Raw genomic sequence first — 25533 nt, 5'->3', positions numbered from 1 at the left:
ATTCTTTTTTTTTCTTCTCTTCTAGGATCGAAGTAGAATGTATGACAGTTTGAATATGCACTCTCTGGAAAATTCCCTTATTGATATTATGAGAGCAGAGCATGATCCTCTTAAGGGTAAGTGATTTTTATTTTCTTATATTATCTACCATTTTGTCTGCTTATCATTTTTCACATGAAAATGAGCACTAAGTAACACCTGTCTCATCTATAAAATTCTGTTTGTTAATAAGAACCCTTGTTTTTATGAAAGGTCATACTTTTTCCTTATTTAGCTTTATGTCAGTTTATACAGCGAGAAATGTAAACCTACTCTCTTGACTTGTTGTTTAAGAAAAAGCCACTGTTTAAAGATGCTCGTCTGTTCACCAAAGGATGAAGAATGGATCTAAAGGTGTTATAGTCACTATTCTAGAATTCTTTCAAATACAGAAATATTAAAAAATAATAATAACTTTCTTGGAATACTTGAATTTGCAGTTTACAGTAATTCCATCCTAAAATTGTTCTAGGTTAGCTTCCCTTGTCATTTTTCTTCTACCTGTCATATCATAGGGATTTGAAAGTGTTTCAAGGTAGAGAAGCTATTCGTAAAAGTTGGAGCAGATTAGGAAAAAGAATCAGCCCCACTAGTCTTACACTATCAGTCTCATCACAGTTACAGTTAACTGTATCTGAAGAAATTCCGTTAACATACTTGTTTTCATTTGTCTGCACATTACATGTTAGTAATTATTTTATATTTCTTCATAAAAAATACCTCCTTGCCTTTTACATTAATGGTGAAAATCTAGCAAACGGTGTGAACTTGTGATGAGAGATATTAGTTGTCTGTTGCTGCCTAATAAACAATCCCCAAACTTAGCAGCTTAAAACAATAAACGTTTATTACCTCACACAGTTTCTGGGCGTCGGGAATTCAGGAGCAGCTTAACTGGTTGGTTCTGGCTCAACATCTCTCATTGAGTCAAAACCACGGGTTACTTTGTAATCTTTCCGTCTTTAATTCTGTAAAGCCAAGAATTACCTTACAAGAGTTAGCCTAAAAACTCTAGAACTTCAGAGTTGGCAGCAAGATGATGGCTGTGGCTCAGTTGGCAATATTGATCAGATATCTAAACATTTTTGTTCTGATTCTGGATTTTGCTTGTGAAGGAGTTTCTTGTCTATTTCCTTTATTGTTAGAGAAGCTCAGGGGATCATTGGTGATTGTCAGTGATGTGTGATAATGTTAATTCTGCTCACAAACTAATAATGATAGTTATATTTTGATTTTTGGTTTTCGTTTTTTTGAGAGCGGTTGCTTCTAACTAAAATTCAGCCTAATTTTTTGAGTATCTGTAGTTGAGGGCTTGTTTTTTTTCACTGTTATCCCGACAGTTCCAGTGGCATTTGTCTTGGATCCACTGTTTAAGAATAGAAACCGGCAAGCAGCTTGTGATTATGAAGAATTTCCCTCTGTTTATTTCCTTGCCTTCTGTAGATAGAAAACCCTTAGAAATTCTACTACAAGATAAAGTCAGTATTAACTGTTACCAGTGAATAATTAAAACTTTTTCATTGTTGTTTCTCCCAGTCTTCCTTAAAAAAGCCCTTTGAACATGTTAAGAGAAAACATTATCTCACTATTATCTCAGTTTTTCTTTTTTTTCTAGCCTGTTATATAATAAAAGTGGAGGAAAACCTAGAAAGAAGACTTTGAAAAAGAAAATGGAAGCAGCATAAGGCTAAGAGGAATTTAGTAATTAAAAACCTCAAGTTAATTCAGAATTATTTTGTTAGAAAAATTATCTTTGGATGTGGGAAGGGGAAAAACATGCTTATCACCACCTTTAGGAATCCTCTCTGTTTCTAATTGGAGTATTTTATGTTCTACACTTATTATGACAGGGAACAGAGAAAAAAAATAAAAGAAAAAAACATTTTGAGAATGCTTCTCCACATAGAATTAAGAAATAAGACTGGTACTTCTGCCAAATCGCCATCATATACCTTTTAAAAATTATCTTGATACCAAGTGCTTCCACTTGTTTTTTTCTTTTATTACTAGTACAAATTTCCCTGCCTTCTGGGATATCATACTGTGTATCTTCCTCCCCACACTCTGATCATTACACATCTTCTTTGTGCTGGGCCTCAGTAAAATCTGCGAAAGCAAGGTTATGACAAGTAGGTGAAACCAATCCCTGAATTTGCTTCTCCTCCCTTCCATTCCTGATCTTTAGGTCATCACTTCAGCCTCTATCCCATCTCTCTTATCTTTTCATCCCTTTCAGAAAATTCTATTCTCTATTTAATATAAGGAAATTCTTTTCTTTTTTCTAAAAAACAGAATGAATCATATTTTATCCTTCTAAAATATTTTCAAAAAAACCAACCATTTGCTTTGTCTTCCTTATGGGATCTAATGAACAAGGAGGAGGGAGTTGTGGGGTAAACTTGAAAAAATAAAAATGAATTTCTTATTTCCCTTTGTGTTAATGGTGAAAGTTTCTAGAAAATTTTCTGTATGAACTTGAGTAACAAAAGATTATATTATTTATCTATTGCTGCATAACAAATTACCCCCAAATTTAGTAGCTTAAAGCAGCAATAAACATTTATTGTCACATGCAGTTTCTGTGGGTTAGAATTCAGAAGCACTTTGGCTGATTGGTTCTGGTGAAGATCTCAGGAGGTAGCAGTCAGGATATCAGTGAGGCTGCAGTTATCTGAAGGCTTGACTAAGGCTGTAGAACCCTTTTTCAAGATGGCTTACTTATGTGGCTGACAAGTTAGTGCAGGCTGTTGGTAGGAGTACTCAGTTCATCATGTGGACCTCTCCACAGGACTGCTGGAGTGTCCTCAGAGCATGGTGCTGGATTCCCCCCAGAGCAAATGATAAAGCTCAAGGTGAATGCCCCAGTGTCTTCTATGATTTAGCTTCGGAAGTCTCACACCATCATTTCCATGACATCCTACTAGCTACATAGGTCAGCCCTGCTCAGCTGGGGAGTAGTCTGCTACTCAAGAGCTGTGGCTACTAGGAGGCAAGGATCAGCGGAGGCCATCATGGAAGCTGCCTTCCACAGAGATGAAAGGCAAAAACTAAATTTGCATTTGGTTCTACTTCTCTAAAGGAAAAGAGAAAGTACTTCAGGTAAGAGTTAATGTTGATAGAAAAGCAATCAAGCAGCTCTCCGGAATCCAAAGAAAATCTATGGCAGGTTACTGACATGACTGATAACTGACTAATTATACTAACAGAAGGACCCTCCCACCCCCACTTAAGCCCAGAATGCAAGCCTGATGGTTTTTACAACTCAGTAGGTCACTGTTTAATGTTAAGTTCTTTATAGTCAAGCATAGCAGGTGGAAAGGTCTTGTCGAGGCTCTAAAGATGTGAAGTGATGGCAACCAAAGATGGGGCTCTGAATGTATTTTATTCCACTTTTGTTCCTTTTATTCTACTTTTGTACCATGCAGTGTCCAAGACCCTGCTGTGCATTATGTGAAACAGACATGGTCTCTGTTCTTGTGGAATGTACAGCCTAAGGGGGAAAGAGAGACTTTATATGTGTAATATACATAGATACATAGAATATACTAATATAACATGATGTATACATGCAATACATGCAGATTATGTATAGATATAGCTACAAGTGTTAGAAATAGTATAGAGAGAGGTTATAAAGTGTTCAAGGAGGTAATAAGTGGAGGTACCTAACGTAGCTATGGAGTAAAGAAAGCTGAGACCTGAAACCTGAGCAGCACAAAGATGAAAAAATATTGGGGGGGAAAGTATCACCTAGACAAAGGGACCAGGTTGTATTTAAGAGCTCATCACAACTGAGGAACTGAAAGCAGACTGGTCCTGGCATAGATTGTTCAGGGCTTCCTGATGCTGGTTGGGTATAACACCGCTCAGCCAGTCCAAGGGTGGGGGGGAGGGGGGGGCTGCTGCCTTTTCCTCTGTACTGTGAACAGTAACACACTGTTTTATACTTTCCTTAGTACGAGTGGCACTGACTGATCTGTTTTATTTATTCTGCAGTGGTTTCTCACCATGAACCTCCTATTTTCTGATGACTGTCTTGATTTTTGACAAATATTTTCCTTTTCAAAGAAAGGACAAATATGAATTCTTTTAATGGTTAAAGTAAATCATGCTTTGCCAAGTGCAGTTCTGTGATTCTGCAGTTTTGTGTTTGCATACCTATTTTAAATAATCTGTGATCTTTTTATGTATGTGTGGGTCAGTGCATTCCCCTTTAAACAAAAGAACAAGACAGCGATTATTGTTAATCTCTCTTCCCTCTCTGCCCTCAGCAATTTACAAAAAAGGTCTTACTGTGTAAGCATTTTTACCAAAAATTGCTTACCCCCTCCTCCAAAGCATAAGGGAGAACAAAAAAATTTAATTTAAGTGCATAAAAGATCATTTGAGAACAGTAGGAAGAAATGTAGCTTATATAACAATCTTAGGAGGATCTGTCTCAGCAAGTCACAATGCCTTTACTAATGTTCCCTGAACAATTCAGGGGAATTCAGGAAAAAGGATTTAGAGCGTGATTTTACAATACCAACATATTTTAGAAGTGGATGCCTTTAAAATGTTTTTATTTATTATGTGTTTTTATATATCTAGCATCATTTTTATTACTTGACTGCTAAACTCCTATTCTAAGACTCCTGAAGTAAAACTCTCTGCTTATTTTAAGGAAAATAACCCCTGAGAAAATAAGGAATGACTTCTATAAGGTGCTAAGTGGTCCTGGTAGTACCAAGTAAATTCTTGCTGCATTTCTTCGAAGAAGACACTTCTCTTTTCCCTCTGATTCTCTTCTCCTGCCTTAGTATAAAATTGAAATACAGAGTCACAAAATAACTTGTATAAATTTCTAAAAGTCTGGTGTGAGAACTTACATTTTGAACTTAAGAACTTCTAAGCTGGACAGAGGTTCTCAAACTTGGAGAACATGTTTAACGGGCAGGTTTCAGGACCCTGCTCCTAGAGATTGTGCATTGCAGACTATGTAACGAGAGTACACTTTGAGAAACTCTCGTATAGGAGCACAAGATCAAGGAGATCTATGAAGAATTTTTAAAATTTTAGTGGAATTTATTAAAATACATCAGAGTGAAAAATAAAACTGATACCAATAATATCCATGCCAAAGTAGTTACATGGCTCCTCTTAAACTGCCCTAGCTTATTCACTCTGACAGAGAGAGGCATGCATTTCTCAGAACCAGTTTTGCTTTTCTTCAGCCACTTGTGGTTCCTGAGTCAAAATTTTCACAAGTACCAAAAAAAGTATACGACAAAAATCATTTCATTAGAATGTCTTCAAAAAAAGATAATTAAGGATGAATTGCTATGTATGCTTTAAATTTTTCAATAAAATGTTTCCTTTTGTTTTAAAAAGGAGCAAGTAGAATTTACATATTCTTTTCCCTTTACTTCATTGATTTTTTTTCTTTTTCCTGTAGATCACTGGCCTTTGATAAAGAGAAAAAAATCATTATCTTTGGAATAAATTATATTTACATAGAAGCCATATACATTTTATTATATGTATTCTGACTTTAAGAGATATCACTGTTGTGACATACCTGATACCTTTACCCCCAACTACTCAGAATTTAGTTCATCTTAAGGAAAGTACGATTTACAAGAGTTTACCTTCTGTCGTAATGCCTGCAGATTGAAAAAGAAATTTTGAAAGTGTGGCTGTAAAAGTTCTTGAAGACTTATTTGAAATATGGTATCATGGATAGAGATTTTAAATTTTTATTTCTTTTTAGATATGTGTCTTAATTAGCAAAAATATTATTAAATTTAAATATGGTATCATGGATAGAGATTTTAAATTTTTATTTCTTTTTAGATATGTGTCTTAATTAGCAAAAATATTATTAAATTTAGAGTATAGTTGTTATTTCTTCCAAGCATCTTTGAATATTCAACTAAATGATCTGAGTTACATCAGACTGCAGTTCCTTTTTTAAAAACTTAAACCCATCACACAGAAATGACAATGAATTTTCTTAAAAATCACATTTATTCAGGGAATATATGTGTTCATTAAAAGCTTGTTATTCACACAAAGCATCTTTCTTAGAACTTTAAACATGGGCTTGTAACTCTTATTTTTAAATTGAAAATAAAAACAAAAAGAATACTTTCTATATAGAACTTGCAGTGATAAAAGCAAGTATATGGGATAACTAGGCCTATGAATTTTAGCTGCTTATGGTATTTGAAAAGGATCTGAGAATCTCTAATGAAGGTTTTTCCTCCAGAGTATAGGACTTTATCCTTTTGAAAATGTTTTTCTTATTACAAAAAGTAGTATGTATTCATTAAAAGAAATTTGGAAAAACTCGGAAAACAAAAGTTTTGAAATCATCAATAGTTCCACAAGCTAAAATAACCACGTTCGATATTTTTGGTGTAAAATTTTTCTAGTCTTTTCTTTTTAAATATATAAGCATAAGATATTTGAGATGTTCCAATGTTTACCTTCCCTCCAACCAGGTTAGCTTTTAAAAAATTAGTTAAGAAAAATATATGTACATAGATTAAAAAGTGAAATAGTGCCATAAGACTTACAGAGCTAAAAATAGAAGTCTTTTCCCTCATTCTTCTCTGTTTACTTCTGATTCCTGTTTCCTAGATGTAGCCACTTTCAACTTTGTTTTACCAATTAGTGTATGTTTTATATTTCCTACATTTTAGGTATTATCTTTTGACTATCTACTTTAACTTACCCATACCCCAACATTCTCCCTGCTCTGTCCTCTCAAAATTATTTTAGGACCACTTTTGTTTAAATTAGAGGGTATATTTACTATGATAATACAGATATTATTCATAGGTGCACTTCATATGTTTTGTACTATAACATTTTCTTTTTCATATAACTTTCTTTTTCCTGGAATTAATCATCATCTCTTTTGGTTTGTTTGGTTAGTTTTCTAAGTACTAGTCACTAATTCATCCCAAAATATATTTATAGAACACTGAAGCTTCTCTCAATACATGTAAAAACATCAAATAGTCATTCAGATTGATTTTTTTTTTTTTCCTGCTGTTGTAGGTATCCTTGTAGCCCACCGTAACTGTCATTTTGGGACTTTCCTAATCCCAGGAATTCCTTTTTCCTTGGGAATTCATGTCCTGATCTCCATGTGCTTTCTTAATGGTTTATGCCTTTGTTTTATTGGGCCTGTCTTACAGAACCTTCCTTCAGACGGGATATAAATTTTGAGACTTGTATGTACGAAAACATGTTTATTCTACCTACATAAGATGATAGGCTGGTGTGGAATTATATATTAGTAATTTAGAATATTGAAAGCAATGCTTCATTACTTCCAGGGCTACTGTAAATATAATACCATTATAAAACCTGTTCATTTGTATGATTGATTGATTGTCTTATTTTCTGTTTTTAAATTTTTGCTTTTTTTACTGGAAGCTTTTAGAATATTTTCATGCCTGTGGTTCTGAAATTTTGTAATAATGAATACAGGTCTTCCAATGTATGGTGGTGGGGAAGGGTTTACCTACCTGTCTTCTTCCCTTGTCTTCTTTCCTTTCTTCCATCTTTCCTTCCTTCCATTTCATTGTTTTATTTATTGCACTGCACATTCATTGAGCCATCCTATTTAAGAGATTAATTTCCTTCAGTTCTTGGAAATTTACTATATTTCTTTGATAATTTCTTCCCTTCTGTTTTTTATGTTACCTCTTTCTGAAATTCCTGTTCTTGAAATATTAAGTCTCCTATACGCATCATTTGCTTTTCTAATTTCCATTGCTTTATCTGTTGTTTTGCTTTTGGAAAGGTTTCCTCATCTCTTATTTTCAACCCTTCTAATGATTTTTTTATTTTAAAATTTTTCTCTGAACAACTTTTAAGACCCTCTTTAAAAAATTCTGAAAACATTCCTAGTTTTATTCTTTGATCTTATTTCTCTGGAGTATTTATCTTTAAACACTGTATTATAGTTTTGAAGATTATTTTTCCATTTCCTTGGATTGTCTGTACTTCTTTTAAGTTCCTCTTTTCTATTTGTTTGTTTTCTCATGCTGGAGGCTGTCGTCAAATATCTTATGATCCTTTGCTGTCCATTCATTTTTTTTTTTTTACATCTTTATTGGAGTATAATTACTTTACAATGGTGTGTTAGTTTCTGCTTTATGACAAAGTGAATCAGTTATACATATACATATGTTCCCATATCTCTTCTCTCTTGTGTCTCCCTCCCTCCCACCCTCCCTATCCCACCCCTCCAGGCGGTCACAAAGCACCGAGCTGATCTCCCTGTGCTATGCGGCTGCTTCCCACTAGCTATCTACCTTACGTTTGGTAGTGTATATATGTCCATGCCTCTCTCTCGCTTTGTCACAGCTTACCCTTCCCCCTCCCCGTATCCTCAAGTCCATTCTCTAGTAGGTCTGTGTCTTTATTCCTGTCTTACCCCTAGGTTCTTCATGACATTTTTTTTCTTAAATTCCATATATATGTGTTAGCATACGGTATTTGTCTTTCTCTTTCTGACTTACTTCACTCTGTATGACAGACTCTAGGTCTATCCACCTCATTACAAATAGCTCAATTTCGTTTCTTTTTATGGTTGAGTAATATTCCATTGTATATATGTGCCACATCTTCTTTATCCATTCATCCGATGATGGACACTTAGGTTGTTTCCATGTCCTGGCTATTGTAAATAGAGCTGCAATGAACATTTTGGTACATGACTCTTTTTGAATTTTGGTCTTCTCAGGGTATATGTCCAGTAGTGGGATTGCTGGGTCATATGGTAGTTCTATTTGTAGTTTTTAAAGGAACCTTCATACTGTTCTCCACAGTGGTTGTATCAATTTACATTCCCACCAGCAGTGCAAGAGTGTTCCCTTTTCTCCACACCCTCTACAGCATTTATCGTTTCTAGATTTTTTGATGATGGCCATTCTGACTGGTGTGAGATGATATCTCATTGTAGTTTTGATTTGCATTTCTCTAATGATTAATGATGTTGAGCATTCTTTCATGTGTTTGTTGGCAATCTGTATATCTTCTTTGGAGAAATGTCTGTTTAGGTCTTCTGCCCATTTTTGGATTGGGTTGTTTGTTTTTTTGTTATTGAGCTGCATGAGCTGCTTATAAATTTTAGAGATTAATCCTCTGTCAGTTGCTTCATTTGCAAATATTTTCTCCCATTCTGAGGGTTGTCCATTCATTTTTAAAGATAAGACAAAAATGGTGATTGGAAACTGTGTATGTAATTAGGGCTTATAATCTAGCGAGCATTACTGTAAGCCAATCATGGAACTATCACAATGTTTGTATTCACATCTTTTCTTTTGGTCTGTGGAATGAACCTGGATGTATGTCTTCCATTATTCTGCCTGGGAGCTGTATGCCTGTCTACTACTAGCCTTCTTAGAAGAGCCAAAGAAGGGGCTGCGTGTCTCTCTGGTTCATGCAGAAACTGACAAGCAATCATCAGCCTTCCTGTTTTCAGTTCTACTCATATTTACTCTCAGTGATAACCAGAGCTTCTTATTTCTGAACCTTTCCAGGTTTCTGCTATAGTAAATGGCTTGTTTGTTGATAATCTTCCCCAGGCACACACCAGTTTTGCTTTCAGTGCTTTCAATGATTTCTGGTCTCCAAAGTCAGCTACCACTCACCCATTCATGTTCACAGCTTTTGAAAATGTTGATATGATTCTTCTGTGATCTCTTCCCATTCCCTTTGTTCTAATGTGCTATCATTTTAGTGGTTTCAGAAAGCAGCAGAGATGAGCACATGTGTTCAGTCCTCCATGTTCAGCTGGAAGTCTCTGTAACTCCTAGTCCACTTACTCCTTAGTGAAGCCTCCCTAACACTATAGTCAATAGTAGGTTACTTTGGTAAAGATTGTTAAGGAACTATATTTGTTTTTAATTTGAGCACCTTTCTCATTTATTTTTGATTCAGTCAGTTTTTTTTTTTTTTTCAGTGTATAGAACTTTTCACATGATAGTGTGTCATGGGAGCAATGACCACTTCTGTTTTTGCTTTATTTTTAATCAGCATCTGTTTTAGTGCCAAGCAAATAGAAGGGGCTCAATAAATTATTGGCTGAATGATTAAACATTTTTCCACAATAATTTTTTATCATTATTTGTTTAGAACTTTTAAAATTATTTACACACATGTAAAATAGTTTGTATAACCATTCCCCTATAGTTGGACATTTAGGTATTTCAATTTTTAAATAAAACTCAGTGAGCTCTTTCTGAGTTTATATACATAGAATAAACTTAATACATTTGTTTTTGAGGCTCTAGATGTATATTGCAACTTATTTTTAAGTTTTATGCCAGTTTATACTGCCACTGATGATGTTTGATTGCCCATTTGTTATTCTTAATATTATTTTTGTTAGTAAACCCTTTTACAGTTTAAAGTTTTGTGACCATTAGTGCAACTTGATTTTAACATTAATTGCATATATCAGTTAGTACCAGTTTTATTGAAGTAATTTTATGATAATACATTATCTTACCAGATGATTAATGACTTTGGTTTAGCCTTTTGTGTTTTTTTGTCTTTCTTTGTGGTTCTACTTTACTTGAAATAAACTTTTTGCTATTCTATGTTCCTTGATGTTTCTTAATATATTTTCTGGTATTAATTGGATAAAAGTTTAAAAAGTTATAAATAATTATTAGGTGAAAAAATTATGATGAGATCCTGAATTAAGAGTTAGTTAACTTGATTAATTTTCCTGGAAACTAAAGTAGATTGATGGCTTTTATTAGAGGTAGTTAAGGAATGATTCTGTTGCTTTCTTGGGATCTGGATCTAAGGGTATTTTCTACATTTGTATGATCTTATTCGTAGGCTTTTATGAGGCATGCATTGAGATTTGGGAGTGAGGTCAGGAATGACTGTCCTACCCGTAGGATTTGAGCAGAGATTGGAGTTATTCAAGGTTGGTAATGACCACATTCTGAGTGGCTTTTACCAGGCTTCCTATGAACCATTTTTTTTTTCTAATTAGATTTCAAAGTAAAGGTGAAATGTAGATAATGAAAAAAATATGAGAAGAGTGTACCAAACCAGTGGGAGCAATGCTTTATTTAAAGCATATAAAAAGGAATTTTTCATATTAGAATTTTTCATTTGAGGGTGTGTGTATGTGTGTGTGTTTAATATATGTATACAGTATATAACATATCATTTATTGAGCACTTGTTATATGCCAAGCACTGTTCTGAGGACTCTACATGTATGTATTAACTTATTTAATTCTCACAACTAAGGGTAGATATTTACCCTTAATTTACAGTTGGATGACTGGTGGCTTACTAACAATAATTGTCTAAGCTTCAGTGCTAGTAAGTGGTAGAATTTAATAGCTCTTGAGTTTGTGCATTTAACCACCACACCATACTGCCTCTCTTACTAGTTGGTTTAATGTTCTAACTCAAACTCTTTATGATTCTAATATGTGATTTAAATGTTTTTTTTTCCTATTAAAAGGACTTGGCAGAATGTGTGGCATGTTCTTCAGCAATTTTCTCATCAATAATGAGGCATCATTAACTGTGAATATTGGGGCTTTGGAGATCATTTTTTGGATGTATTCATTAAGAAAAAGAAAACAGTCGTGGAGAAGGGAAAAAATAATCTTGGCAAAGAGCAAAAAGCAAGACTTGTCTTTTTCCCTCCCCTCCCCATATTTAAGGGGTTTAGAAATGAACGGATAAAAGCTTGTTCTTTGATTTTTCCATTCACTGAGACAATGTCCTTTCCATGCCCCCACATACAAACATATATTTAGGTACTGTGCTTTAGATTGAGCTTATGTTTCACATAACAGAATGAGCTATTTCATTCATCCATTTAATAAGTATTTGAGTCTCTTATGTACTAAGCTCTGTTTTAGATGCTAGAGTAGGGAATAAAAAAGACAAAAAAAGACAAAGTCCTGCCCTTATGCATCTGTTTGAATGAAGGATAGAGACAACAGGAATCAGTGCTATGAAGGAAGAAATATAGTGTCAAGGGAATAGAGAAAGAAAGAAGCTGCTGTTTTAGACAGGATGGTCTGTGATGGCATCTCTTAAAGACCTAAGTGAAGTGAGAGGTGCAAGCTTTTGTCATATCTAGGCAAGTGCATTTCAAACAGAAAGGAGAGGAAATAATACGGATCCTGAAATGGGAATATGCCTAGTATGTTTACGTAATAGCAGAAGCCAATGTGGTTAGAATGGTAGAGCATGAGGGGCCAGATATTTATTCTAAGTGTGGGAGGGTTTTAAGCAATAAAACAACATGAGCTGACTTAGGTTTTAAAAGGATCACACAGACTGCTGAATGGAGACTAGACAGGTTATTCTGGCAGTCTGAAGAGATGGGGATGGCTTGGGCCAGGGAGACAGTGAAGGAGCTGGTGAAGAGCAATCAGGTTGATCTGTATGTTGATAATAGAACAGTTGACAGATTTATACACAGATTAGACAGAGTGAGGAGAAAAGGTAACCCAAGGTTTTGGGATGAGCAAACTAATGGAAAAAAGTGCTATATACTGATCTGCGGAAATACGGAGTTGAGGTAGAGAGTTGCAGTTGCAGTCATCTGCTTGGAGATGACATATGAAGTTTTGGTAGTAGATAATATCACATAGAGAGGCAGCGTAGAAAGGGAAGTCCAAGGAGTGAACATTGGGGCTTTAGCATTTAAAGGTTGAAAAGAGGAAGAGGACATAGCAAAGCAGACTTCAGGAGTGGCTGCTGATAGAGGAAAACCAAGAGAGTATGGTATCTGGGAAAGGAAATAAGATGATACTTCATCAAATGGACATTTTCTTGTTAACTAGAGGCTTTAAATTTGAGAATACACAAACATTAAGAGATGTTGAGGAAGTGATTGCTTCATTTTATCCTTTCCAATTCATATATCTGTAACTTAAAAGAATGTTTAAATCCAAGGAAAAAGTGAAATAAGAAATGTTATAATTTTATCACTATTTGGTAAGTTCTTTTTATTGGTAGTAAGTAGTTTAGAGAAAGAACTCATATGTTGATATATATCAATAAATGTATATATGTGAATAGTCTAATATTGGCTTAACTTATTGAATGAAGGTCTTTAAATACTGCTTTGTTAAAATTTTAGTAACTGGTAATTTGTCTTTATAATTGGTAAGTTGTATGCAGTTGTCATATTTCTCAGTGTTTTTTGATGCTCTAATATGCATCTGAAATGGCTAACATGAATTGTTTTTTTATATATGTATATTAAAATCATAATAGACTAATAAGACAATTTTTGAGACTGTAGGTCCTCTAGTTATTCACTGACACCTAAGAATAAGTATATATTTTTCAAAATTGTTTATTTTAAATTTTATAGTATTTTAATGTAAAAGAAAAAGTACCAAGAGGTAGTATATACTGATTACTTATAGATATGTTAAAACCACCATTAAATTATTATACTTTATCATATTTTCACAATAATAAATAATAACCCAGTTACCTAAAATTCAATTTGCCCAAACTCATTACTAGAGGACTTTATTTGTAAGGTTAGTTTCTTCTGGTATGACAGAAAACTCATAAGCAGCTTAAACAACATAGAAGTTTTTTTCTTTTACATAAACATAACACTCCTAGAAGCAGTACTGTGATTTTCATGGATCTAGGGTCCTTCTGTCTTGTTGTTCTGCTATCCTTCACACCCAGCTTCTGCCTCATGATCTAAGATGGCTGATTCAGTTGAGCCGTTGCTTCTGCATTCATTCCGACAAGCAGGAGAAAAGGTAAAAGAAAGGGAGAAGATGTTCCCTTTTAAGGATACCTTCCAGAAACTTCACTTACCAATTTTGTTTTACATCCTGTTGGCCACATCTTAGACACATGGGCATACTTAACTACAAGAAAGGCTGGGAAATTTACTTTTTTACTCTGGGCAGCCCTGTGTCTGTCCATTTGGGTGTCCTAGTATCGACAGAAACAGGTGTTAGTCTACAACTACCGGTCTGTGCCACAGGCCCTTAGATAATAGGGAGAAATTGGTTTTATAGCAATGTGGCTTTTTTCTATTTTTCTTTTCTATATTAAAGTATAAGTTAGCTATTATGCTACATAATTATTCTGTGAATATTTTTAATGGATGAATTTACCCTACAACCAACCATGCATACTTTTCTCCAGGTTATTTTATTAGCTAGGAAGTCATTATAAGATAGTGACTAAGTATGGAGCTAATCTGCCTGATTCGAATTCTGCCAGTGCCACCTGCCAGTGGGGTAACCTTGGGCAAGCTATTTAACCTCTTATGGCAAAGTTTACCTTAAAGTGGGAAGATAATAGTACCTAACTCACAGGATTATTATGAGGGTTACATAATTGGTTGTAAAGAACTTAGAAAAGCTCCTGGCACATAATAAGCCCTCCAGTGTTAGTTATTACTACCAATTGGCAGGTTCTTAATTAAAGTAATTTTAATACTATCCCATGTAAAATACAGCTGTGAAAGTTGACTTGTAAAGATGTATTAGTATTTCACTGCAGTAGAGGAAAAGTACTTGGGTAATTTTAAAACAGTCTAAATTTGCTTATTTCATTTTTGAATATTTCATTAGTTATATTGAGAGATTTTCTTCTTTGGAGAATTGTATTTTAGAACGTATTTACAGATGTATATCCATTTGCAAATAGATATCTGTCTTTTGAACTTTCCACATAAGGTGTGCCTTTTAAGTCCATTTAGAGACCAGAAGTCAAAAAACTATTAGTAATGAAAATATCTTGTTACCTGTGTCTTGGGACAAATAAAGTGAACCTTTTAGAAGATAATTATGTGGCAATTGAAAGTTGAGTGTATTTTGAAGTGGAACTAGTCTTAAGGCTTTGCTTAATTTACTTTTCTTGGAAGTCTTACTTGAATCCCTGGGCTTGGTTAAGTACTCCTTTGTGTTTTTTTATATAGCATACTGTACATAACTCTTCACACTTGGCAGAGTTTATTGAAATTGCATATTTGTGTCTGTCTCTCCTACCACATCATAAGCAGAGACTGTATCTCACTCATATGTGTATCCTCAGCATCCTGCACTATCAGTATACAAGACTTAATGAACTTGTTACACTGATCAGAGCAATACAGGTTGCCACTTTTGTAGGGATTTTGATTTTCAATCTCAAGTAAGAAATAACAGTGATTTTTTTCATGACTTTAAGTTGTTCTGTAAATTTGGTCAGCTGCAACAAGATGTTTAGAAATAGCATATTTCCAAAATAAACTGTGATCCTTCAGACAAAGTACATGCTGTTGAAATCCAGTTTAAGAAAGCTCTGCTTCCTAATTCTTTCTGTCTTGTGCCTTTTGTGCATACTCTTCTATTTCTTACTCCATACTAAAGTATCACAACAATAAGCTTTTTTAGAGTATGACAGCTTTATTTAAGAGGTCATTTAGTTAACTAATATCATGCTGCATGAAACTTAGGAGTAAATGAGAGGTGGTAAATTGTCCTTTGAAGGACAGAAACATTTACTTTAACTATGTTGAGTCTGAAAACAAAATGTGTAGTTAAATTAGAGCTCAGATGAAGTGTGTGTGTATGCATAAGTGTATGTGTGTGTGTATATATATATATATATATACATATATATATATATATATACAGACACACACATAGCTATCTATTTGAATGTCAAAATTAGCTTATCTTTGCCACTTGGCTCTTGTACTGGAGATAATCAAATTCTTTAGCTTCATAATTAAAAGCCAATAGAAAATATCTGTTTTGCATGGGATATTTTGGAAAGGACGCTTAGCGTATAAAGTACTTGCTGAGTGGTAAGGGTAGATGCAGTTAATCTCTACTCCTTACTAATCATGTCAAATCCATTCAGATATTTATTGGTCCCCCCCCCTCTGGTGTCAGTGCATTACACACTATCATATTGTCTTTTTAAAGGGCTGTGCTAAACGTTGCTGAAATGCAATCTCACAGATATTTAATTTTTAGAAGTTTTCTAAGTGTATTTTAATGTACCTTTCTAATAGACTATCAGAGATTCAGGCATTAGAGGAAAATCCTGTATTTTAATGGACTACAAACAATAATCATTCTCACTATTGGCATTTAATCAAATAAGTGTTATGATGTAAAACTGCTGGATAAACCACAGTTTGTTCATGCATACCTTTTTTCTCTTCCACAGCAGTATGTAGTGCTACTGTCCCTTCTGCATTTTAGTAAATGCAAAACTTCTAATGAAGGATGACTCAAAAGAAGTACTATGCTCTTCAGCTTTAATATTTTCATTTTTAATATTTTTATGACATTTATAAACTTTGAACAAGTTAAATTTCCAATATCATTTGTAATAAAGCATTTAAGATTTTTTTTGTTTGTTTTGCGGTACGTGGGCCTCTCACTGTAGTGGCCTCTTCCGTTGCGGAGCACAGGCTCCGGACGCGCAGGCTCAGCGGCCATGGCTCACGGGCCCAGCCGCTCTGTGGCATGTGGGATCTTCCCGGACTGGGGCACGAACTCGCATCCCCTGCATCGGCAGGCGGACTCTCAACCACTGCGCCACCAGGGAAGCCCTAAACTTCTTTTTTTAAATGAAACTGATAAAATCATATTGAATTCAATAGCAAGTTGTGATAAGTTTGGGGGGCTTATTTTTTATTATGATATTTTGTTTTTTTATTTAAGAATGTAAGTTTCTTTCCTTCAAATATCATTTTTGGGAAAAGAGATCTTTAGCAGAAATTACAAACAGATTTGAAAAAATTTTTTTAAATTTCACATCCTATATTAAGTTTAAAAGACTAGGATATCTACATCATTTTCACATTAAAAAAAAAACAAATAGGCTTTATTCTATAAGCATTGCTCCCAAATCACATTGTGCTCTTATATTCTAAGAACTAAAGTTAACTGTTTCTTTTTGTTTTCAATTTTCAAAGACAGTTTTAGTTAATACAATTTGAGCTAAACATTAATTTTTTATTCCTTAAGAACTGTACTGTGCTCAATAAATTTCTCCTCCTTACTCCCCTTCCATTTTTTTGCTTTTCAAACAGTTCCATAATCTTCAAACTTCCCTTTCCTGTCTTTTTAAAGGTCGATTGAGCTATCCACATCCAGGAACTGACAATCTGTTGATGTTAAATGGTAAGTTTTATAACAACATTTTATGTTTCCAATTGATTTATATAAAAAAAGATGAATGAATACATGTTTCTCTAAACCTTCCCCATATACACAAGTTAATCATTTTATAAGTATTCAGTATAAAAATAAAGCTACAACTCTTCCTGTACAGAAAGCAGAATTAGGAGTTTGAGTGTATTCTCACTGGCAAAGCAGTCATTAAAGTGTATTTGTGACAGTATGATTTAATTCAATGATCATGGCTTTGGAGATAGTCCTGAGTTTGAATATCGGCTTTCCAGTTTATTGTATTAACTTGGTCAAGTAACTTCCGTGAGCCTTAGTCTCCCATCTGTGAAATGGAAGTAACGGTCTAAAGGTTCATTATGAAAATTAAATGAGATAATATTTGCAAAGTGCATAGAGCTTGTTACTTATTATAGTACTTGTGTTTATGTTCACCTAAGGAATATACTGGTGATTCTATAATTATGGGAGTCACACCAACTTAATTTATTCTAGCTAGAAAGTTTACACAGTGAATTTTATTCTGGTGGAAAAGAATAAACTTTCATTAAAGTTGTTTTCTTTCTGTGGGGCAAACATTGCATTCAGAGTCACGGTACCTAGCACATCCATGACTGTGGGAGTAGACATGCAGGATTAAAATATCCTTCACAAAGGTATTTTTAAATCAGAGGGCGGGTCTGAGGAGAGGGAAGTAGGATGAAGAAGGAATGGTAAAGATAGCATAGGACTTCCTTTAAAATACATAATTAATTACTAGAATGGCTTGGCACTTCTTTTTCAGCTAAAGCTTTGTTGAAAAAACATGGCAATGAAATTGAAAAACAAAGGCTGAAAAAACAGCCAGTGTAAAGCTAGACCATGTGAACTCTAGTGTTAAGTAAAAACTAATATTAAGAAAAGATGAAAAGATAGGAATAAAGTCTAGGCTACCTAGGAGATTGTCAGGGTAGATAGGATTTTGGAATGAGAGAAAAATTGAAGACGCAAAGTGTTAAGTGAGGTGCTAAATTGATTCATTCAACATTTGACCCTTCTGTATTGAGTCACCCACCACATGCCAGCCTAGTCTAAGCACTGGATTAACTATTAGTAAGGATCTTCAAAGATGGTTAGAGGTAGAATTGTCAAGGTATTAACAATGGGGCCAGACTGCACTCTAGGCTGAGGCCATGTTCAGGCTAGACCTTACAGCGGTCTAGTAGTCCACATTTATGAAGTTAGGGAATTTTGGTGTTTCCATAGACTTTGACCAGAAAGGCACTAGAAATTACATTCCAGGACTTCTTTTTTTCTACCATGGAATTAAAAAAACATATCATTTAAGTAGCTGGTCTCTGAACTCTAAATCTGTGACTAAAAATTAGACTGTTGAAATTGAGTTTACAAAACACAAAATAGATCATAATCTTTATTACTCTCAGGGCTTGATTTGTAAAATAATGATAGCTTTAGGTAACGATAAATTTTTAATATATTGATCCTGAGTTCCTTAAAGTCTTTTCTTTTGGAACAGTCTATGTGGTAAATAAAGATCATTCACATTTCTATTTTAACTTCTAAAAAAAGCAATTTACTTGAAAAATTTGAATTTGCATATGTTTCACGTATTCTGTTAAAATCCATCTGAAGGAAAGTACTGTATGAGATAATTTGTTAGATCATTCACAGATGTTCTTAGACTGCTGAATACATAGTTAAACTAGGATGATTCAGAAGTATATCGTAATCACAGTAGAATGTGTTGGTTCTGTGTGAGCAGAGCTTAGTAGCCACACTATTTTTACAGCTTATACTTTTTGGTTGCACTAATTGTTAAACGAATTGACTTTTTCAGTTGTCTAAAGCCTTTATAAATAATCTAGATGTTAGGTTGAAAGTGTTTTATAACATAGTAGACAAAAGCATATTTTATTAAATATATATTTTCAAAGTCATATTTTCAAAATGACTTTGAAAGAGTAAAAATCATGTCCTGTGAATAGATGAAGAAATTGGATCTGTTTGGAGAATATAAAATTAAGGCAGGCAAGAGTTGCATCTGTGGACAAATCTGTTTTTTCATTATGTGAGCATTTTTCACAGAATGCCATTTTAGGGCTATAGTACATACTCAGTACAGTAAGCCATCCTGGAAATTCTGAACTTCTTCTGGCAAGGGACTAGGGGAGAAAAATTATAATGAAACTAGGACATCAAAGTGTTTCGGCCAGTAGAAACAATTTGATCCAAAGAGAAAAAAAAGACACTCACTTGGGATCATTGGTTAAGAGGGAAAGCAAGAGTGGAAAATTGGGTATATTTATAGGGTAAGAAAGTATTTGAATATTAAAGATTTCGATAATTTTTGTAGACATCAAGGTTATTGAAGAAGTGAGAATTAAGTGATGTTAATACCAAACCTCTGCCTATACTAAATTATTATTAAATATGATTGACTGATTAAAGAAATTATAGCATCTCGGCACATAGACCTGCTTTTTAAATTGTTGCTCTTTTTAGTTTGTTACAGATTTCACTCACTATTAGGCAATTGATTAAGTAAGTTGTATTACTTAACCAACAAGCATAGCTAATATTACAGACTTTGAAAATCAATATTGGTAATAAATTACACATCAGTATTTCTTTTGTGTGGTGGTTTAGCAGTAGTTCGTAGTGGTTAGCATCACAGACTCTGGAGCCAGACTATCTGGGTTTACACCCAAGTTTGCTATTTCTAGCTGTGTGACCTTGGGCAGCTTCCCTTTGACTCAAGAGTCCTCATGTGTAAAAGAGAGGCAGCATGCTGCCTGCCTCAGGGGGATTGTGTGAGAAGTGAGTGAATTCATTCATGTACAGTATTTAGAACAGTATTCAGTATTTAGTTACTGAAAGTCAAAGTTTGTTGTGGCAATGGGTGATGAACAGTGATAAAAATGACTTTGAAAGAGTAAAAGTCATGTCCTGTGAATAGATGGAGTTGGATATGTTTGGAGAATATAAAATTAAGAGAAGACAAAACTGATATTTTCAACTGAAGAATGTTATGTATAGTGGACAAAGAAGGCTTGTTTTATGTTATTTCAAAAAGCCAAACTAGAACCATTTGGAAGAAGCTATTTAGGGACAAAATTTGAGTCAATAAAAGTAAAATGACTTCTCAAGCAGTGTTTTCTACAGTGTGGTACACTTGCCCCTTGTGGTACCTAAGATGATTTTTGATGGTGCACAAATACACATTAAAATAAACACATGACTATTACAGCTTAAGAACGTTCCTTAGAAAATACAGAACTGGCAGAAATCTATGATGTTACAGTGGTGCTAGGCTTGATTGAGTCCATTAAAAAATAATACATAAATATGAATATAGTTGTTATGAAGATGAGGCAAACATTGTAAAGATTTTGTGATTCTACCTTTCTAATTAATTAGCATTATGGCTAAACATGTAAATATTCCTATAAGGGATAAACAGGGACTGGAATAAAGGTCAGGAAGTTGGTCAAAACTGGTAAATCTATGAACTACCCCGGCACATCCTTTAACTCTGAGCCTCTGTTTACTCAGATATAGAAAAAGTTATAATCCCACACCTGTATGTCTCATGAAATTGTTATATTAGATTTTTTTTTTAATTTTAACAATAAAAAATGCCATAGAAACGTAACTGCAAATAGGCTCCTATTTCTGAACAGACCATGTTCCTCAATTCAATTAGACATCCAGCTGAATTGACTAGTGGACACTGCCACTATTGAATAATTCAAATTTTGTAGAAGAGTCCAAATTTAACATCCAGAAGTACTTTAGGGAAGTCACATTATATAGGAATGGGTAGATTGTCTAAAAACCAAAGGATTTACTCTCTGATGTTAGAATGACGGCTTTAATGTTTCTAAGTGTATAAATCTTATACTTTTAATTATCAGTAGTAAAAAACAAAATACAAAATTTTGAAAAACACCTTGTTTTCCATAGAAGTAAGGAGCAATACAAAATGATGTATTTGAGTATTTGTTTCTATTACTGTAGGAATTACTGTACTCCCTTCACATGTCTCCCAAGGAAAATAGCTTACATTTTTATTAGTACATATGATTTTTCAAAAGGAGAACAGATCGAGAAGTATGGGGAAGGGGTGGCATTAGCAAGCTGGTTTGAAATTCAAATTTGTCATGATTAGCCACATACAGCCATGTTTGTAATCAAGAGCTTGCTCTACTTTGGGAGGAAGTTATGTGTATCTTTTAATTAAGAAAATTTACTCAGTAATGAAATTGTTTTAAGTGTATTAAGTTATGAAAATAGGAAACTTGAGTATGCAATCAGTTCATTTTTTTATGCTGATGGAAGTAAAGTAGATAGCAGCAGATTTATTTTGGATATTGAAAAGGATTATGATTTGGGAGTCATATTTCTCTCCCTGGTTTTGGCTTTTTTAGAGCAAAAAATAAGAATGTCATTAGTTTCACACCAAGAGAACTTTAACCTTTAAATATTTCCAGCTGATTTGGTATGTTTACCTATCCCTTCCTCCAGCTGCAGTAATTCAGGTACCACAAACTATAGCTAAGAGTCAATATATAAGGGCACAAAGGTCCTAAGGAGAATGTTAGAATTATCCTGTTTCTTTTTTAGTAGCTGTGGGTTAGAATCTAAATAAGATCATTGGTAATCCAGGACCAAAATGTAAAGTTCCTTGTATAAGAAAGGTCTTCAGACTTTTCTCACATTGTTCTTATTACCTTCATTTAAAACAAAGAAATATATATATGTGTGTGTGTGTGTATAATACATATTTTAACACACATGCATAATATATATATATTTACACATGTATGTTAAATAGACAATTCCTCACTTTTTCTAAGGCTTTATAAATTTATGTAACTGAAATCTAATATTATAAATACAGTGTTTTATACAACAAATTATTTGCTTTTTTTCTAAATCATATTCTAAATGAGTTTGGGAGGAACATATTGTTTTAAGAAGTCTCTTTTAATTAAAACATAATGAATACTAGACATTTAATGATTTTTCTTTCTCACTGAGGATTTCTGATAATTCTGATTCAGTTGCAGTGGGACATATCCCTGAAATTCACATAGAAATATCGGTAGAAAAAGTGAGTACACATACCACTGCTTAGCGTGGTGGTAGCAGATTGGTTATTTCCGTGGCAGGGAAGAGGAAACGTTTCACATGGTTTAGCTTCATCTGCAGTCAGTTCTATTTTTGGTAATGTAAAGACTTGGAATCTGAGAGTTGTCCAAAAAATAAGTGCAATAGCTCTTTACAGGATTCTAAAATTCCTCAGGTATGAGATAGTTGGAGAAATTTTCTAAATAATGTGTTCAAACCTAGGACTGACATGAAACCTAAGATGTTGTGTTTGTGCATATTTTCACTATTTTAATATTGAGTAGCCTCAGCTAAGAAGCATAAACTGGTTATGATGTCGTTAATTTTCTCAATAGATCATGAATTATGTTACACATTATTATTTCATCATAATTCATAATTTGACTTTAAATTTGATTAAAACAGTTTCATTTGCTTTATAAATGTTTGACCCTTTACAGCTATGAATGAAATTCCCCAAAGCAAATTTATATTGGATTAATGCCATTAGACCAGGCCTAAGGATAAGCAGGAAGCCCAGCTCCTAAGACATGCTGTGAAGTGTTTTGGGGCTATTGACCATTTCCATGCTTAATACAACTAGTAAGACTTCAGGGGATTCATTCTTCTATAGCCTGTTCTTGATAGCTCCTTTTATTATTCCTATTGTCTGATTTTCCATAGTTGACTTCCATCTCTTTGAAACCCTGTTTTCCTTAAGGCCTATATAACTTTTAGAAGACCTACACAACAAAATTCTAAATGCTGGTTCCACCCCTACCCTCATCCTAAACTAATATATAGGTCAGGTAAGCTATATATAATCTATATATATACAGATTATATATACAGAAACACACACAGAGGTAAGCTATGTATAAACTAGTATACAGGTCAGGTAAATCTGCCAGGCTTTGAGGTAACTGGACGTCATGGACAGGTTTAAGTCTGCAACAGATTATATAACTAAAGACAGTAGAATGGCAGGGTTACTTTATATAAAAGACTAATATTTATTGACTTATTTCTTGAAGTATAAATGATTAAGAGTTTTCAAGTTTGATTTTCCTCCTTTTTATTATAGGGAAACTACTGCTGTATCCTAACCTTGTAGGCACACTTCTTTATATTAAAGCCTTATTAGTATAAATTTTTTGTTTAATTTGGTAAAATCTCTATAATAGAATGTATTTAATGACATGAAATGTTTTCCTTTGATCTTTAAGTTTTATACCTTTGGAGAAACTACATTTCTGACAACTTTTAATATATATTTTGATTGGAAATTTTTCAATATCAGATTTTTCCCAGGCCTAAAAATATCCATGAACATAAATTAAGATCTTGATTTTGACAGTCATTTTTGGTTTACTGTTAATTCCAGAGTGGAAATACTCATTGTATACTCAGATTTGGGGGAATGAGTTATTTAAAAACAAGTTGCAAATTTTATCAAGCTGGTACTTTCTTATGAAAAATATATTGCTGTATTTTTTATCCATGAGGAATTATGTAAACTGCTAATAACATAGGTTGAAATGCTTTCTGCTTTATAGTTTTACAATATTTAACACATGTACTATTCTTCAATGATACTAATAATAATTTGTATCTAAATCCCTCTTACTCCAGATGTAGAGACATAAGCGCTTAGTTAGCTGTTATAAATTGTACCAAAAAGATTGAAAGCATTATTAGCTATAGTACATCATTAATCATTTTCAGCTAAGCAAGTTTGAACATGAATTTATTTCTTTACATTCTATCTAAACTCTACAGGCTTCGGAGAATGAATTTAATGTTGTTATATATTTTCATTCTTCTGTGTCTTCCATTTACTTTTTCCATGCAGGGCTTGGTATAAAGTGATTTAGATCTGAATTACTAGTTGGACAGTATATGCTATATCACTATAATAAGTAGAAAAACAAGGATTTAATTCATGTTATTTCCATTCGTTGGGAAAATTATTTGAGATGCTATTTAACCATAAAGTGTTACATATTCTTATCCTGATTAGATGAAACAAATACTTATTCATGAATTTTAACACAAATGAGAATAAATTATATTTTTCCTGTTAATTTCACAGTTTTTATACAGTTCAGATGATACATATATGAGTGCATTGTAAATATTAAAACACCATGCTGATGTTATGTGATGACATTGTGGTAGCTCTTAAGACAAAGTAGCACTAATTTCCAGATGCCCACGTAGCTTTTGTATATGTGGGCTTATTTTTAGTTCTGACATTTTACAATTTGTCCTTTGTTTACATGCAGCAAGGAGTTATGGGCGAAGACGAGGTAATTCATTTCTGTTTGCTATGGTATAACTCTTTCTAATTGGGTTTTACTGATCAATGTTATAATTAATTATCCCAGATTTATTATGCAATGTCTGGAAACTCACAGAAAAAATTGTATTTTGATTTGCGCACTTGTCAAAGTTTTGAATCCTAAATATCTTAACCTTTAAAGTACATTTTCATACTAATATGGTTATTTAATAAACTTTTCCATTTTAAGCTGTCCAGATTTTAACTGTTTTTAAAGTTATTTGTGTATCTTTTAAAATAAACCTGCTGTTTATAGTTTTTTTAAGAGATTTGTTTAATAAATACTAGTGAAGGTGACATGCTCTCTCAATCTGTAACTGATTGTCTTATCTATGATATGTAATTTACAACTCTAGTTTATTAGTTTTATGTTTGACCCAGTTGAAAATGACAAATACCAAACAGATTACTGTTAACACTGATATATAGAAATCATGTTGCTAATATTTCTCTGTGTCTTCTAAGAATATAATAGTTTATCTCTCCCTGTCTCTAACCCCATACACACACACACATTCTTTTTCTCTCCCACAAAAGTCTTCCCCTCTGGGTTCTTGTTATCTTAAGGAAAAGGCCAGGACTATATGATACTGTGCTATTCAGCTTCGTAGGAAAGCAGCTGACATTTTCCATGGCTTAAACTTTGCTTTTCTTTTTCATGTGCAGAAATTGATGGGGAGAAAGGTAGATGTGATGATGGGAGAGATGAAGCAAAAGTAACTTTACACACAAAAAAATAATAATAATTGTAGACTGTGACTATAATATCAAGAAAAAGCAAAAATTTCTCCTTTTAGATAGGAACTTGCTACTACTCATATATATTTCTGTCCTCTGGGAGCCGTAAAGATATCCTCTACATCATAACTGCCTCCCAGCATTGGAAGAA

At 33.6% G+C, this 25533-nt stretch overlaps 1 protein-coding gene across 9 annotated transcripts in view; it reads left to right on the top strand.

Annotated features, from left to right (window-relative positions):
* The window catches only part of CPEB2 (cytoplasmic polyadenylation element binding protein 2), a 64223-nt gene that overhangs the window by 14279 nt on the left and 24411 nt on the right, over positions 1 to 25533 (top strand). For 6 of the 9 annotated variants that reach the window (XM_027103335.1, XM_027103337.1, XM_027103333.1 and 3 more), the window contains 3 exons: positions 26 to 116; positions 17138 to 17188; positions 24589 to 24612. In XM_027103335.1, coding sequence (XP_026959136.1) covers positions 26 to 116; positions 17138 to 17188; positions 24589 to 24612 — 166 coding nt within the window. The remainder of the gene's footprint in view (positions 1 to 25; positions 117 to 17137; positions 17189 to 24588; positions 24613 to 25533) is intronic. The other 3 variants (XM_027103339.1, XM_027103334.1, XM_027103338.1) reach the window with 1 other exon arrangement.

This window comes from Aethalodelphis obliquidens, unplaced genomic scaffold (genome assembly GCF_003676395.1).
Source record: "Aethalodelphis obliquidens isolate GAN/ISIS:26980383/991018 unplaced genomic scaffold, ASM367639v1 scaffold6, whole genome shotgun sequence".
In the NCBI taxonomy this organism is placed as follows: Eukaryota; Metazoa; Chordata; class Mammalia; order Artiodactyla; family Delphinidae; genus Aethalodelphis; species Aethalodelphis obliquidens.
Note: the sequence above shows the minus strand (reverse complement) of the source record. Positions and strands in the feature narration are given on the sequence as shown.